Source organism: Clarias gariepinus, chromosome 12 (assembly GCF_024256425.1).
Source record: "Clarias gariepinus isolate MV-2021 ecotype Netherlands chromosome 12, CGAR_prim_01v2, whole genome shotgun sequence".
NCBI lineage: Eukaryota > Metazoa > Chordata > Actinopteri > Siluriformes > Clariidae > Clarias > Clarias gariepinus.
Genome location: NC_071111.1, coordinates 25011236 through 25029760, shown reverse-complemented (window position 1 = coordinate 25029760; position 18525 = coordinate 25011236). Strand labels below are relative to the sequence as shown.

The 18525-nt window shown below is 38.9% G+C and overlaps 2 protein-coding genes across 2 annotated transcripts in view; both read right to left on the bottom strand.

Moving 5' to 3' along the window:
- Positions 1-18525, bottom strand: part of LOC128533806 (NACHT, LRR and PYD domains-containing protein 12-like) — a 605307-nt gene that overhangs the window by 181606 nt on the left and 405176 nt on the right. The gene's annotated exons all lie outside the window — the stretch shown is intronic.
- LOC128533835 (NACHT, LRR and PYD domains-containing protein 12-like) overlaps positions 16747-18525 on the bottom strand; it is a 53668-nt gene continuing 51889 nt past the window's right edge. The window contains exon 12 of the mRNA XM_053508092.1: positions 16747-17072. Within this exon, the coding sequence (XP_053364067.1) occupies positions 16895-17072 (178 nt within the window). The 3' untranslated portion in view covers positions 16747-16894. The remainder of the gene's footprint in view (positions 17073-18525) is intronic.

The following is an 18525-nucleotide window of genomic DNA, read 5'->3' as shown; positions in this document are numbered from 1 at the left end:
GGTCAATTGGCAACATGATTGGGTATAAAAAGAGCTTCTTAGAGTGGCAGTGTCTCTCAGAAGCCAAGATGGGTAGATGATCACCAATTCCCACAATGTTGCTGCACGGGGCACAGCACCTGTCTATGCTGTGCCCTTGATCAAAGTGCTTAATCCTCAACTGCTCAGATTAATAATGAGATAAATAGAAGTCGCTCTGGATAAAGACATCTGACAAATGAAATAAATGTAAATGTAAACCTGTGGACTCAGTGACAAACTGATGAGGACAACAAGAATACAATAAATGGAATCTGAATGTTATTTTTGGAATTTGTGTCACACCATTTGAAACTGAATTTCATAATTACATTTCAAACAGAGGCCTTGAAACTGAGAATATTTTAAAATTCAAAAAGTGTACAGTTTAAAGACGTTTGTTTGAATTTTAACTGAATTCCATAAAATTCAGCTTCAATTTCAAGGTCAAATAAATTTTTGCGATAGTATGATTCAAATGTAAAGTAACGTTTAACTTCAGATTTTTTCTGTTTAATTTCTAAATTCTCCACAACAATCTCCACAACGCCTTTTGGAGTTCATTACTCAATGAGAATAGTGTACTGTACCTAACAGTAATTTAACATAAGATAATTGAACCTTAAGGACCTCTGATGTTGTTGTCTATAAACATATTAAAGGTCCACCACATGTCTTTACTCTCCAGGTAAAAATACACACTGAAGGTAGAAATGATGTTCCACCATGTCCTGTATTCTCTCCTTACTGGGAGCAGCTTTCAGTTTCTTCTTACCTGATGTGAGAGTTTTGAGCATTTTTACTTTTCCCTGGAAAAAGTGTGTTAACCCCCTGTCTCCTTCCTCTTTCAGTCAGATGTAAAAACCGTTTTGTTGATGTTTCTGTGTTGTGTGATTCAGTGGCGGCTGCTAGCTTTTGAAACAGGGAAGGCTCATATTAGGCCTTCATCATAAAATTCATTATGTTCTTTGCGCTTTTTATGCCTTTTGTATGCCCTGTCAAAGTAACCCAGATCCCCAAAACCAACGATTGACCAAACTGTATTCTCATTCCCTGAGAAGGTTTCGTCAGGAGGCATGGCCAATAGTACATTTTCTGTCACAGCACTTCCAGTCAGCCAGTTCACCTTGTCATACTAGGAGAGCTGAAAAGACCTGTTATTTTTTCCTGAGTTTTGCACCAGATCAATCTTGAGCATTGGTCTGCCCTGCCGTTTAATTCTGAGTCTTTTTCGCATAAGAAAGACTACTAAATGGTTTTGCCAAAAGCAGGTCAACAATATTAGCACCGTCTGCGTCTGCCATTATGCACAGCTTGCTAGCTGGCTAGTTTTCCCTTCCACGAGCTACTTTAATTATATGAACGAACTAACTTTACAATGCTGAAACAAGGAGCAAAGTCAAGAACGCTATAATACGTTTTGTTATTATTTAAAGAATGATTTGTACAAACAAAAATGGTTTATATCACCAGCAAACAATACGGAGTGCAGCAGTTCTTCGTACCACTTCACCTGCAAATCCGGATGGGACTAAACTCGAATCTCTGTAGCGCTGATGTATATTTAAGACATGCTGTCAATCAAAAATGGGGTTCCGCCCTTTAAACAGCTCCTCCAATCATCACGCAGCATCCCAGCGTCCTGGCCCGCGGGACATAATCGCAGTGTTTATCCAATGACCGTCTAGTTCAAAGCGGCCGCATTGAAGTCAATGGACGCTGGGCTTCAACGGGGAAATGCACTGTGACGCTACGGGAATGTATGAGAAGAAAATCAAGTCAGCCGACCTGCTATATCTAACTGATTCTGAACGAACTCATCTTTGAAATGAACGTTTTCTAACGCATTTTTAGTCAATAAAATGTTAATACAATGGTACATAATTTGACCATTAATTTTGTGACATTATAGGGGAAGCTGAGCTTCCCTTGCAGGCTTAAAGAAATCGCCACTGGTGTGATTTCTCCTGTCTTTTACCCCTCATGCTCACTGTAATGTTTTGTGTTCTGTCGGTTGCCAGTAGTTGTATTTTTCCTCTTGTTGGTGTGTATCAGAGCAGACATTAGGGACAGGGTTACTGTTAGCGGTATTGTCTGTAGGGACGTGGTGTTTTATACTGGCGGTGTTTTCTGTGTCTGCGTTGTGTTTATCAGGCTCCGGCTCCCCGGTGTCCTCCTGCTGTCTGTCCCTGCGGCGCTGCTGCTGTATCCCGTCCGAGTCGTCCCCTGAGCTCCCCGGCTGCACAGCTCCATGAGGACAGCTCAGCCTTTAATGTCCAACATCATCACACTCAAAGCACCTCAGCCGCTCCGTGGTGGCAAAGATAGTGTAACTATTGTCCCCGTCCTTACACTTAAAATTCACCTTTAATGTCCCCTTCTGGTTGTTTAAAATCATCACGCTGTTACAGTACATGCTGGAGCTCTTACACCTGAGCGGGATAGCTCTCATAGTGCTGACGAACCTCCCGAAGCGGGCCAGCTCCCTAATCATCTGTTCATCTTTAATGAACGGGGGCACGTTAGAGATCACCACTCGTGTTGCAGGGGCAGATAGAGGGATAATTTGGACCATGACGCCTTTCACTCATATTCTGTTTTTTTTCTTGTTCAGTAAAACCACCACCGCTTTGTTCATCCGGGAGACAGAGTAGATATTTCCGTATCCTACCTGCTCTCACACCACTAGCAGCACCTCCTCCACCTGTACTCCATCCTCCGACACACACCTGACACCATGTCGGAGAGACAGTGTCTCTCTACCGGTCTCAGAGGACATGGAGCCTCACTCACTCTCTCTCACTCTAAACTTTTAACTTTTTATAGTCATAATATTCACTAATAAAAAATAATGTGGAGGACAAACAAACAGTCTTTCCCTAGTTTTTAACTAATTGATAGGAAATGTATTTAATATGAGAAGTTTATCATTTTTTTATTCAATGATTTTCAAAGAAATCTCTCATTGTGAACATACATAATTTTGAAATGTAATTTCTCAAGGAAATAAAAATGGGGAAAAAAACATCATCTAATAACAACAATTATTCTTTTGAAGTGCATGAATGTACAAAACATTTACTACAAGCTTTCAGGCTATTAATATATACAGTAGGTACAGCTGGAGTTTAATTTAGAAATGATGAGTGGACATAAAAAAGTCTAGACACCCCTTTACCATTTCTTCTTGATTGTATTTTTACCCTTTAATATCTTACAGCAATCAATGACATTAATGGAAAATGTTAACCAATTATTATCAAACTAATAAACTCAAAATTAATTATTATACATCTGTCATCAAGGATGTGGTTCTGATTAACAAATGAAGAGTCACCGGTTCTGTATGATTTCTTGACATCATCTCATTTCATCTGACTAAAGAGTTTACAAAGCATGTGTCTTAACTTATGCTTTGAAAAAAAGTTAAAATAAATCCCCACAGATAAGTGTTTCCACACGCTGTGTATATGTGTGTTTGCAAGCGCGTACTCACTGTGGATGTGTGTGTGTGAAGGCAAAAGCAGCAGGGGGGAAAGACGCTGTCCAATAATGTGCGCACACACACAGTCAGTGCAGGCTGACGGAGAGAGAGAGAGAGAGAAAATGGATCTAACCTCTCTAATGAGACTTTTGAAAGGACGACTTTCTTACACACACACAAACACACACACACACACACACAAAAACAAAATTAACGATGCTTCACACACAAACACGATAATTATACGAGTGAGAGACGAGCACTAAGACCGAGCAGGAAAGACAATTACCCACAATTCCACAGCACACATGAAAGAAACAAAAAGCGCATGCGTGCTACATGATACTTGATGAAACTTTGTACTCTTAAATCAAGGCACGCTTTTTTTTCAAGTCAAAATTCATTAAAAAAATCTAAGTTTAATAAACCCATGTCTGGACATTTGAACTTATTTTAAGCTTGTTGTATAAGAAGATCACTCACTCACCATCTATACCGCTTTATCCTGTAGGGCACAAAGTGGGGTACAACCTGAACAGGGTGCCAATCAATCACAGGGCACACACACACTCATTTACACACTACAGGCAATTTGGGAACGCCAGTTATTCTAACCTGCCTGTCTTTGAACTGTGGGAGGAAACCAGAGGAAATCCAAGCACATGTAAACTCCATACACACAGAGAGACGGGAATCAGCAAGGCGACAGTGCTAACCACTACACCACCGTGCCGACCTGGACTTTTTTTATTTAAGTTTAAATACGTCCATTCTGCTTAAGCTTCATGTAGAGTGATGTAAAGATGTAGTTGTTGTTGATGTAGTCGGCTGCATTTGTCCCTCCTATTCAATACAGAGTTATTCTAACTGTTTATCTTTATTCTATAATCAAACTTTGCTATTCTTATAGGAGTGCTGTCTTACAGGATGACTGTAATGAGGACATGAGTATAAAAATAATCTAAATCATATGCTGTCAAATCAGCAGTTCTTCTTGTGTTGGAGATTTTGGATGGACGTCTTAAGCAGTGTCTCTGTCACCATTAAAACAGCCGATGTTTTGTTAAATGATGTTTGTTTAAGTTGCAGCTCAGTTCCAGAGACGTGTAGAATCGATGCCTTGATGTCATGAAGCTTTTCTGATGGATCATAATGACCCCACATACAACATACTACATCCTATATCCTATAATTTCTCACATGTAATATAAAATCCCACTTGAGTTTACAGCTGTTGGAATTTCCACAAACCACCAGACGTCACTCTGCTTCTTGTTTTAACTCTCAGTTCATGATAACAATCACCATCATGATAATGATTAATTTATGAGAATATGATTATAAGGGTCACTGAGTGATGACTTCTAACCTTTTACATACTGTTTCTTTTTTAAGGTATTATGTGAGACAGTCCGGTCTGGAGGACAAGCGTCCCCTTCACTGTCCCATTAGTAGACCAGCACAGCATCTCCTCTCCCAGCTGCTCAGCCTGGTGATCACGAGGACTGTTTACAGCCATCTGTCTCTCACACATTAGTACAAATATTCATTTTTATCTTATTAACTGATGACCATGGATATATATAGAACTGGTGTATTATGTACTTTGCCAGTTGTGGAGATAAAGTCCAGTATACTGTGTGAAGGACAAGGAGGAACATTTATCATGAGGATCCTGTAACCATCGTTAACCAATCGTTTTACCCTGTTCGCTTGTTCCTGATTGTTTCCTTTCATAGTTCACTTGAAAGATATTGATTTCACAATATCCACTTTTTGGAAAAAGTGAAAAGGCCAAGCACAAGAAGCCCCCGAAAACACATCAGATTGCACACACGCAGGTTTTATCTCGAGTTCAGGCCCAAGTGAAGGAGGTCTTGCCACAACCGGCAGAGGGAAAGTTACATGACCTGAAACCAGGAGACTGGGTGTTGGTGAAGGACCTCAGGAGAAAGAACCGGAAGGCCAGGAGGTGATCGGGACCGTTCCAGGTGCTCCTAGTGACACGGACAGCGGTGAAGGTAGCAGAAAGTGTGAAGTGGATCCACTCCAGCCACTGCAAACGTGTTCCAGAACCTGTGAACCTGGGAGAAGAGAACACAGAGGTGCTAACCCCTCCTGCTAGCCCCAACAGACCCACGTCCACACGCAAAGTGGATAAACAAGCTGTAGTGATATGAACCACACAGAACCACAACTCTCCTGTCAACTTTATTGTCTGTTAAAAGAAGAAGTGGAGTTACATCAAATGTGATAGTTTTACATAGAAAATGTTGGTGAAGTAAATTACATTTAACTAATGAATATTTTGTTTTTAAACATGAAATTTCTTTAAAAAACTGTTACAAACATATTGCTACAAAGTTTGTTACATTTTTAAGTAATTTTAAACAGAAGTAATGCTGTATAACAATTTTTTTTATGTATTTGATTAAATTATGGACACTGAAAGAACTTAAATATAATGTCGTTTTAATTGTGTAGTCAAGAATACAGCAATAAAAAAGCATGCATAAAAAATATATTATAAAACAATAACACTAATTAAAAACATAGAATAATCACATGACCCATCTAACCTGCGTCATACAACAGTTAATTTTGGTCCATGAATGTGTTTGGACGAGCAGCGACCACAACAAGGCTGATGTTTCATATATTTCATAACAGAACTGGCAGATTTGATGACTTGTGTCACTCCACTTGTCTGTGTTCACTCAGTCTGTGATTCACTGTGCACGATGAACACAAACTTCTCACGTCTCTGAGTCTGTTTAATGTGTTATAACTAAATGAATGATGTGTTTATGAGCATGTTCTCTATCACCAACATGGAAACACAGGAACACCGGAGTCTTCATCACACAAAGATGTTCATTACAGCCTGAATATAAAGGAAAAATGTGTATTAATAATCATAAACTGGACTGTGGTACTTCATGATCAACAGCATGTAATCATCTCTCCTTCAAGGGAAACATCATCATCTCCTGTTTATAATTAATCATTCAACATTTCTTCATTCTTAGTAACATCTGTGTTATAACAGGAACATGAGCAGATATTTACTCATCACATCACTGCTCTTATCCAATCACAGGCTTTGGAGATTTTTAAATAATCAACACTACTGAGTCATTTAGCTCTTGTTCTACATTTATATTTCAGTGCAGACTTTAAGAACAAGCTGAGGTGAATTTTACAGGAATGACAGAAGACACGGTGTGGAGGTCGGGTGCTGGAAGAAGTGTCAGAGTGAGGAAAGTGGCGGCTTAAATACAATATTTGTAGCATAAAAGTTGAGAATGAAGTTTGCTTCCAAAAACAGGGAAAAGCAGAGATCATCTTGTTCAGACAAAAGCAGCAGTATGAAGTCAGAGATAGCAGGGTGTCACAAGGAGACGAGCTGTTCATTTACAATCACTCTCATGCACTCATTTGTGACATTTTGTAGACTCTGACTGACTCCCTGTCTTCTGACTTCACATAGATTTAAAATCAACTTTACTGAACACAAAACATTAAAGCATTAAAGCATATTGTTAGAGAAAAATGTTTAAATAAAACAGTGATAACACTTCTAACCTGCTAATCGTATATTTATTGGGACTAAATAGAAATGTACAAACTAATGATTAATTACTTTAATAATTAGTCTTTTATTATATTAACAATAATGCAAAAAGGTCATTACTCACTTCAGTGTCTGTAGTTTGTAATGTTCATCATCCTTAAGAGCAGAAAGCAGCTTCTTCCCTGATTTTCCTATTTTATTATCAGGCAACTCCAGTTCTCTCAGGTGTGAGGGGTTTGATCTCAGAGCTGAAGTCAGAGCAGCACAGCCTTCATCTGAGACACCACAACCACGCAACCTGTAGAGAGACACAATGACACACTCTTCATCACAGATCACACACAGGATAAGGAGTATAGAAGATGAAGTAATGAATAATATTCATGTCTTGTATAAACCAGATTACTTGCTAAACATTTAAATAGATATACCTGAATTATAAATCTAATGGAGAGTAAAAAATGTCTACAAATTGGATCCATCAGGTTCTACAGGTTTAAAAGTGAAATTCACAATAAATAGAAATTCTACAGAAAAACTGACATAAAGACGGAGAGATTTCAGAAAGAAACATCCAAAAAAGTGTGAAAGTGAATCTGATGACATATTTTGCTTAATTTAATAAAATCTGAGAGATTAACAGTCGTCAGTTTTACACATTATTTTGTCCTCAATTCTGAGCTTCGGCAGCACGAGTGTGTGCAGGAGATGTCATACATTACACATAATACTGCATGTGTTTTGTAGAATTCTCTTTTAATCAAGTGTTATCCCTTTAATGTTCTCACGAATATAAATAATGATGCAGTGTTTTGTGTTTGATTAAACTCAATGCAGATATTGTCATTTTCTCTGTCCTCCTAGAATATACAGAACCTGAGCCATGCAGTGTGAGGTGTGTGGTGTGTGTGTGTGCCGGGGGCGTCACGTGCATGTACACACAAAGCTATGCCCTTATTTACAAAATCTGACTCCAAGCTTCTTTGAAAAGTTGGCAGCTATACCACATGTATTTTAGGAATAAAGATTTGTGATCAGACTTTATTATGAAAATAACAGAAATTTATAAACCACAGACATTTTACATTAAACTCTATTTAATGTAATTTGTATCAAATATCAAATATCTATTTGTATTAAACTTTAACATGTTCTATATATTTTTAATCATGTTTAATCAACACTGTTTTCCTTAAAAAATTTGTTGATTTGTCACTTTGTTAATTTTGTCATTACTTCCATCTACATTTAATATGAGGATGTTTTGCTGCTAAATGTTGCCGAACAGATAAGGAGGCGATAAAAACCAATAATGAATCCATAAATACGTATAAAAATCAATATAATAACAGTATAACAGCGCTTAAGAATTGATACCAAGGCGTTTTCAAAGCGTTAATGTCAGGAGGGGGCAGCCGAAATTTTTGAACACTCTCCAACTTCCCTCCTGATACTAACAACTAATTTGCAAATAATAATAATAATAATAATAATAATAATAATAAGCAAATTGGGCTCAGTGGCGTAGGGGCCTAAAACTTAACTCGGACACTCTTCTTTTAAACCTAACAATGTGCTTCCCTTCGTCTATCTGTCTCCATGTCTCCATATGACTCACATATTAATGACTTTTGTTCTTTCGAGGTGTGGAATGTAAGACGTGACACAGGGCACCTGGACAAAAGCTGAAATACGCAGTGGCCCCTTCAAATTCAAGTTTCTTAATTTGTACCAAAGGTAAAATTGATTTGCAATTAAGAGTCCTTATTCACAACACATACAGTACAAAACAAACCACACATAGTAAAACAAACAACAAGTACCATAAACTTTGAACATACTGTAAGTGCCCAAACACAATTCTTTAGTGTCCAATTCTCCCTTAAATATCTATTTATACCTTATTTAACTGTCTAATCGCTACTGGAATGAAACTATTTTTATATCGTTAAGTTCTACAACTTGACACCAAAAACCTGTGACTGGAGGGAAGAAGACGAAACTCTGCATGCAAGGGATGGGTGATGTCACCTAAAATTTAATTTGTTATTCTCCTTAGCTGCCTAGTGTACACAGCCTCCAAACTGACTAATGACACCCCAGTCAGCCTGCTGGACCACTTAACTATCTGATTTTGAATATTTCTATTCTTGACAAAAATATTTCCAAACCATGATGCCAAAGAAAATTATAAAACTGATTTAAGAAAAGCATGATAAAATAAAATCATCATAGATTTATCAATATGGAAACTTCCTCAGACAAATCAGACGCTGATGGCCCTTCTTGCACACTGCTTTACAATTCTTGTCAAGACATGTTGTCATCAATAATTGTGCCAAGATATTTGTATAATTCCACACATTCAACCCTCTGACCTTTAATGTAAGTAATCCCCTGTGTGTGAGTAGCCTTCCTAAAATCGATAATATATTTAACTGAAGATAGGACTCCTCACACCACCTGACAAAATCTGCAAGTAAGTGGAACATGACCAGTTTCTATATCATGAAGTTGACTGACAAGGACTGAGTCATCTGCATATTTAATAATGGTTCTATTTTACCATTTACTCTGACACATATTTGTGTAGAGGTTGTATAACAAAGGTGAAAGAACACATCCTTGTGGGGAGCCAGTTGAGGAGCAAACTTTGTCTGATAAACTTCCATTCACTCTAATACTTTATGTGCGATTAGTTAAAAAGGTAAGAATCCAGCCCACCAGATTACTGCTGAGATCAAACTGTTTCAGCGGCTTACTAACCAAAATGGGAGGTTGAATTGTATTAAAAGCAGACGGAAAGTCAACAAATAAAAGTCTGACATGAGAACCGTTTTTTTTCCAAAATGTTTAAGAATAAGATTAAGCAAAGTGACTGTAGCATCCTCCACTCCCCTCTGAGGCCTATAGACAAACTGCATAGGATCAAGTACATGCTCAGTATTTCTCAATATTTCAGACCTCACTAACTTTATAAATCTTTTCATCACAATTAAAGTTAAAGCTACAGGTCTGAAATCATTAAGAGTTTAAGGGGAGTTAGACTTAGGAACAGGGACTACCACAGCCTCCTTCCAAACTTTAGGTACCTGTTGTTCCTGCAAAGATTTATTAAAGGGAACATCCAGAAACATGTTTTAGTAAATGTTAATATGATCTTTAGGGTCCTAATGAAAAGTTTGTAATATATTTAATAAAAAATTCTCAATGATTGTCTAAAAAAAAAAACCACTACTTTTAACTAGGGCTGCACGATTTGGGAAAAATGTCATATTGCGATTATTAAGGTCAAAATTGCGATTTACGATTGCGATACGATAAACAAGTGGTATGACTCAACTTGCTTGTTATCAAGGAAAATGCACCCACATTACTAATAATGCCGAAATTTTAATTTCTCAACTGAGATATGGTGTACAGTGCAATCTAGCAACTATGAACAAATGAACAAAGTTTTCTAATTAAAACAAAATTGTACAAATTTAAATAACAGTAACATCTTTACATTATTTAATTAAATTACATTAAATTAACTTTAAAATAAAATTAAAAAGTCAAAAGTACAGATAAATAAAACAAATAACCATTAAAATTTTTTTTTTACATTTTGTCCCAAAACAGGGACATTTAAGGAGGATGTAACATATACTTTATTGGTTTTCTTATCAAATCACTCACCATTTTTAATTTAATGATGAAGAAAAGATTAAAGGAAAGAAAAGTGCCCTTTAAACATATTAATTTTAGAGTCATACACTCTCATACACTGTATTTCCATTTATTCTTAAATAAATCTGTTAATAGCTGTCCTCTCTAACATACAGTTAAGTATCTTTAAATATGAAAAGATTAAATTAATTTAACTTACTGATGGCCAAATAAAGTCTATGCCCGAAGCACTGTAACCTAGTCCAGTGATTAACCCCCCGCTTTGGCGATGTTCGTGCCGTTGTCTGTTGTGACTGCTACCAAACCATCCTTACAGAGGTCCCATGCAGCCAGTGCCTCTCTCAAACCCGCGGCTACAGTGCGTTCTCTCCGGTGTGATCGCCAGGGAAATATGATGTTTGCAGGCAACGGCTTTTCAGTTCAAACTCATTGTGCGCGGTTAGGCTAATATATGTCTCGGTCGTCCTGCTTGACCAAAGGTCCGTAGGAGTTAAAAAGAATTTTACTGCAGTTATTTCAAGTTCAACGTCGCTAAGTCACTTACTGAGACTTACAAACACATCTGTAATAATGTGTTGTTTTGTTCTGCTCACACTGGGTTGTGCTTTGTTTGGTCTTTTTACTACTCTTGGCTTTTACCGCCATGCATTTATCATACTTTTCTGTGCTGCTTCAGGTGCTGATATAAATTTGTCGTGTTGCCACCTATCCGATATCCTGAAACCAAAATATCGCCAAATAACAGAGGTTGCATTTTTTCTGGGCACAAGTTCAGCGTCGGTCTCTTCTGTATCCATTTTCTTCCGTCTCCACACTGCGCTGCGGAAAGTCACGTGACCACCAGCACGCGCGCTACACAAGACTGACTGTTTTTTGTTTTTTTTTGACATAAGAAATGGCCATGCAGCTATTAGAATGAATGTCTTATTACGTCCGCGAACGCATTTGTTTATTTAATATAATCGCAACATTTGCTGTAATGTAATCGCATAGGCTGACATCGCGATTGCGATATCATTAATCGTGCAGCACTACTTTTTACTGGTAAAAACTAGCTCTGTTCTCAGCAACCTATTTCAGTGCATGTTCCTTTAAATGCTTATGATCTCTGCTGAGCCCGCCCCCCCAGTTCTGTGGGGCGTGTCTTCACAACACACGTGGGGTATAGCCACGGGAGTGTAGTCCAGTGTGGGCAATGCTTTGGACTGCATTACCCAAAAAAGCATTGCCCACAACGCAGTGCTTTGTGGGTAATGCAGTCCAAACTGGAAAACTATGGATTATAGAGCCTGAGTCTGTTTTCTTCAGTCGTTTTTGTTTTGATTTAAATACGGAACGCGGAAGTTTGTAATATCGCCTGACAACGCAGAAATTATGAATTAACGGGCTGTTACGCTGCCGTGAGCAACAAAAACATAAAGCGGAGAAGCTTACTGAGAGAGATACAGACGCGATGTGTTTACTGATGTGTTTACATGACTTCTTAATCTTCGACAGACATCGTTATAAACCATCTAATGTAACAGAGGTAAGCATAATATAGTTTTCCGACTACGTACACAGTTTGCAACTAGACAATCGCCTCAATGCATTGTTTATTATAAACGGGCGATTAGGGATTATATAGAGACGGATGTACATAGAGTAGACGACATAACCATGTTCTATGAGAGTATAAGTTAACTTACACTCCGCATTTATCGTGATTATTAGAAAAGGTGATCTGCAAAGAGTCATAGTAAAAGGAATTACACTCACCGAGCCTGGTGAAGATGAACACGAAGCGTTAGTACAGATCCATTTTTAGGAGCAGCTTCCTAGTAAAACCTGCTTTATATTGACCCGCGTTTATAAAGCAGTCTAGTGAAAAATGATTATCGCAAACATGAACGCATTTAGGTAAATCGGCAGGGACGTTAGCTTTAAAAACTAAATTTAGCCACTGCGTCCTCAGCGGCTCAGATATTGGTAGTGAATGACGACTGCTGTGTTCACTATTACACCCAACAACTGTACACCACACTCGCTTAGGCGGCATTTTGCTCCAGCGGTGAAAAACAATGGCCTACAGCTTCTTCTCACTCGGGGCGGGTCTTTGCTAAAACACCAGTGTCAATCAACTAGTGTAGGAGCGGCCTCTTGTGGTGTGGCGTCACATCGACAGGCATTTGCGATTGGCCTGGTTTCAAGGGGCGTGTTATTGTAATAAATGAAAAGAAAACCACTGGGCGGCTCTTTATCATCGTAGAGTGGTTGTGTACGCACTCTCCTAACACACAGGTCAGTCCAAACAGCTTAAAAAAGTTCATGTAGGCCTGTATAAAAATATATTCAAATATAGGACTTAATTCCTTTGCACAGATTTTATGTGTGCGACCACATATATTATCTGGTCCTTTACTTTTATTCACTCTTACTGAGAGAAAGGCCTTCTGCACATCTCTTTGTTGTATACTAAAGTGCTGTCCATCTGTAAGCTTACTATTTAATTCCCGAATTTCCTTATTAAAATCTAAAACATTAAAACAATTATAAAAATAGTTAAGAGAATTAGCTAACTCAAAATTAGTGTTGTAGCCAGCTAAATAAATGACATATGACTCTTGACATATGAACACCATGTCTAGTGAATATTCGACTTAGGATTAGAGTTTGCTTCGACTTGCAAAGCAGTTTCTTCCAGTTTCACGAATTTCTGGTAGCCGGTCCAAACTTGTTCGCGTGAAAGACTTTTTTTGTTTGTTTTTGTGCAAGACTTAGTGGTAATTAAGAAAGTGGAAATTCAGTGAAAATGAAAAAAGAAATAATTATTAATACTGTGTTCTGTGTTCTACACTGTGTTATTATTACCAGGAACTTGTCATAGTTTTAATGATACTGTTTCCATATGACAAGAACAAAAATCACAATCATAATTAAAGATTAAATAAGGTTTATTGTCTGTTTATTTTGTATTTTACTTAATTATTGTCTTTTCTAAATGTTTTTATTGTTTTCATACGTAAAAACACATGCACTTTATATTTTTACCTGATAAGAAATAGAACTTCAGTAGTCGAAGAAGGAGAGGAGGAAGGCGTGTTCGAAAGCAGAGAGAGAAGAGGAAAGGCAAGAGTTTAGGAGTGATAGTAGGGACTTTGAATGTTGGGACCATGACAGGGAAGGGAAGAGAGTTAGTTGATATGATGCAGAGAAGAAAGGTGGATGTACTGTGTGTCTAGGAGACCAGGTGGAAAGGTAGCAAGGCTAGAAGCTTAGAATCAGGGTTCAAATTGTTTTACCATGGTGTGGATAAGAAAAGAAATGGAGTAGGAGTTATTCTGAAAGAGGAGTTTGTAAGGAATGTTCTAGAGGTGAAGAGAGTATCAGATAGGGTGATGAGTTTGAAGCTGGAAATTGAAGGGATAATGTTCAATGTTGTTAGTGGTTATTCCGCACAGGTAGGATGTGAGTTAAAAGAAAAGGAGAAATTCTGGTGTGAGTTAGATGAAGTGATGCACAGCATCCCCAGAGGGGAAAGAGTGGTGATTGGTGCAGACTTCAATGGACATGTTGGGGAAGGGAACAGAGGTGATGAAAATGTGATGGGCAGGTTTGGTCTTCAGGACAGGAATGTAGAAGGACAGATGGTGGTGGACTTTGCAAAGAGGATGGAAATGGCAGTAGTGAATACTTTCTTCCAGAAGAGGCTGGAACATAGGGTGACATAAGAGTGGAGGCAGAAGCACTCAGGTCGACTACATCTTGTGTCAACGTTGTAACCTAAAAGAGATCAGTGACTGCAAAGTGTTGGTAGGGGAGAGTGTAGTCAGACAACACAGAATGGTGGTGTGTAAAATAACCCTGGTGGTGAGGAAGGCGAAGAGGACAAAGGCAGAGCAGAGGACAAAGTGGTGGAAGCTGAGAAAGGAAGAATGTTGTGAAGTCTTTAGGGAGGAGTTGAGACAGGCTATGGGTCAGGAGGTGCTTTCAGTTGACTGGACAACTACAGCCAATGTGATCAGGGAGACAGGTATGAGGGTACTTGATGAATCATCAGGTAAGGGAAAAGTGGACAAGGAGACTTGGTGGTGGAATGAGGAAGTCCAGGAGTGTATACAGGGAAAGAGGCTAGCTAAGAAGAAGTGAGACACTAAGAGGACTGAAGAGAGTAGACAGGAGTACGGGGAGATGCAGAGTAAGGTGAAGGTAGAGGTGGCAAAGGCCAAACAAAGAGCATATGAGGACTTGTATGCCAGGCTAGACAGTAAGGAGGGAGAGGGGGATCTGTACAGGTTGGCAAGGCAGAGAGATAGAGATGGGAAGGATGTGCAGCAGGTTAGAGTGATTAAAGATAGAGATGGAAATGTACTGACAGATGCCAAAAGGGTGATGGAAAAATGGAAGGATTACTTTAAGGAGTTGATGAATGAGGAAAACGAAAGAGAACAAAGAGTAGAAGAGGTGACTGTTGTGGAACAGGAAGGAAAATTTGGAGAGGTGGAGGTATGCTCTGGAAAGCAGAGGAATGAAGGTTAGCCGCAGCAAGACGGAATACATGTGTGTAAATGAGAGGGACCCAGGAGGATCGGTGGGGCTACAGGGAGCAGAGGTAAAGAAGGTGCAGAATTTTAAGTACTTAGGGTCAACGGTCCAGAGCAACGGAGAGTGTGGAAAGGAGGTGAAGAGGCGGGTACAGGCAGGTTGGAATGGGTGGAGAAAAGTGTCAGGTGTGTTGTGCGATAAAAGAGTATCAGCGAGAATGAAAGGAAAGGTGTTCAGGACAGTGGTGAGACCAGCGATGCTCTACAGCTTAGAGACAGTGGCGCTGAAGAAAAGACAGGAGGCAGAGTTGGAGGTAGCAGAGCTGAAGATGTTGAGGTTCTCTTTGGGAGTGACAAGGATGGATAGGATTAAGAATGAGTTTATCAGAGGGACAACCCACGTTAGATGTTTTGGAGATAAAGTCAGAGAGGCCAGATTGAGGTGGTTTGGACATGTTCAGAGGAGAGATTGTGAATATATCGGTAGAAGGATGCTGAGGTTGGAACTGCCAGGCAGGAGGTCTAGAGGAAGACCAAAGAGGAGATTTATGGATGCAGTGAGAGAGGACATGAAGTTAGTTGGTGTGAGAGAAGAGGATGCAGAGGATAGGGTTAGATGGAGGCAAATGATTCGCTGTGGCGACCCCTGAAAGGGAACAGCCGAAAGACAAAGAAGAAGAAGAAATAGAACTTCAGACGCAGCGTGCGTGTGTGTGTGTGTGTGTGCCTCTCTCCTGGTTTGGTGTCAGCTGGTATCGTATCGAGGTGTAAAGGACACAAAATCAATAATTCTTCTTTCAACTCGTATTAAACGCAAGAATTTGGAGGCTCGTTTTAAATCTTACCCTCACACCACACGTCATTTAACATTTCACTGCATATCAGACTGTTTATGGTGACAAATAAGATTTGAATTTAATTCACATTTCAGTGGCATTGTTGGTGGATGAGGCGTTCTCTGTGTATTAGAATTGTTCAGTAGCTCGATTTTGTTAACCTGTGTCGTTATGTCAGGATGAAACTGCTGCATCAGAAACACTGACATAGCAGGTCACATGATCATTTATACAACCTAAACAATCCTTTCACTACATATTCCACATGTTTACATTTCTGTTTGGTTTGATAGCTGATAGTCCAGTTCAAAAGCAGAGAGTCACTTTACCTTAGTTAGTAGGTACGACTGTGCTCTCACAGATCAGTGGTTTGTGGATCAGTAGATCTTACACACAGACACTGCAGAATTGTTCATAAACTTACAGTGACTTGTAGTTTTTAAAATCTTGTAAAGTGTAAGCGAAAAAAATGTAGGAGTTCTTCAAGGGAAACGTGTCACCTGCCCACTGAATGAGCTACGTTGAAAAATGAATTAGCTAGAGCACACGTATGCTTCCAAAGGTTCTGTGAAGGTTTGGTCAAATACACATGATAGAAGATAAACTTAGAGATAGAAGAAAAGTGTGATGACCCAAAGACTCTGTGACAAATCATCAGTGTGCAGTGAAAAGAAACAATCTTCCTCCTCAGGACATTGATGATCAACCTAAAACTTCTGCTTCAGTCTCACTATTAGAGAATGTGTCTTACTGAGGAGCAGGTCATGTGACTCTCAGAGAGATGATCTTACCTCAGTGTCTCCAGTTTACAGTGAGGATTCTCCAGTACAGCACAGAGATACTTCACTCCTGAGTCTCCTACTTTATTCCAGGACAGATCCAGTACTCTCAGGTGTGAGGGGTTTGATCTCAGAGCTGAAGTCAGAGCAGCACAGCCTTCATCTGAAACACCACAATCCACCATCCTGTAGAGAGACACAATGACACACTCTTCATCACCAGATTTTTATCTTAATTTAAGACATATTTTAAAGCTGATGTGTTTGTAAAATGATGTTATTATTTAGAATGACATCACCTGTTTAATCTAATTAACAATGTAAATGAAAATGATCATACTGAGTTTTATATTTTGTTTCCATAAGCAGATATGTGTATATTTATAGTATATTGTGCCAGATCAAAAAAGTTAAAGTATAAAACAAGGTAAAAAATGTAATTCATAAATTAAATTATAGTATGTAAAATACAAATCATTAAAGTTAAAAAGAAAAAAATATTAATGTCTCTATGTCACTCTAAGCATATCTGTGTCAGAAATCACCATGGCAACCGCGATCAGCATTTAAATCAAAGATGGCAGTGCCTCCACAAAAAGCAATGAAAACTGTAAGAATTATTTTATATAAATGGACTTATTTTTACTGTCTTCCTTATAGATCTGATGTTAATGTGTTAAATCTTCCATGCTGCTTCCCATTCTCTCCCTATCTCTCTCTCTCTCTCCCCCTAAGTTGAGCCAACACCTCCTGATTCGTCTCTGGATGGACACCTATCTAACTTCCACTCCTTTGTTCTTTAGAGTCTCACCAGGACATTTTACAATGGTTCATGTTCTTTGTAGTAACAGATGTCGATGGTACAGGTGTGATCAAACATATAAAAATGACACCTTTTGCTGTTAATAAACAGAGACTTTTCTGACAGACCACGTGTGTGTGTTTGACTGTCTCTCCAGGTGCCAGAAAAGCTTATCGAAGCTCAGCAGACCAAGCGACTCGCTTCTTCTACTACGCAACTTTAAAACTTTACAAAAGCATGGGGTAGCACCAGACACCCCTGAAATATGATACATTTGGCTAGATGTACTGTCAACCTAACAATGGCAAACGTCATTGGATTATTACTCATTGGCTCAGAGTGCCTCAGTCCCTCGTGGACCCATAGCTCCGGGAGACATTACCTCTCACATTACCTCTGGGCTAAAGAGTGACTAACGGTGTTCTGAGCCAATAAGTGATAATCTAGTAAAGTTTGGCATTGTCAGGTTGACAGTAGATCTAGACAAATGCATTATATTTTATGTTTGCATCAGTCCCTCTTTGGCTAAGAGCGCCATCGGTCAATCGCTGCTTTATTTGCAAAGGGGGAACCACAGTTCTACCATTTTCAAAACAAAGAGAGAGACACACACCACGATTCCACCACACCATGTCACACTGTTTATGCGTGCGCAAGGAAAATAATGTCAAAGTTAAGAATGATGATATCGTTTGCGCGATCAGTTTTCTATCACTCAGTGCACGTTGCATTTTTTCATGTCAACGTGTGGAGTAATTAACCTGGGAAGCTCGGGAGACACGAAGGGAGTAGACATTACCTCAGGTCACCTGCAGTGGGAGCAGGAAAAAAAGAGCA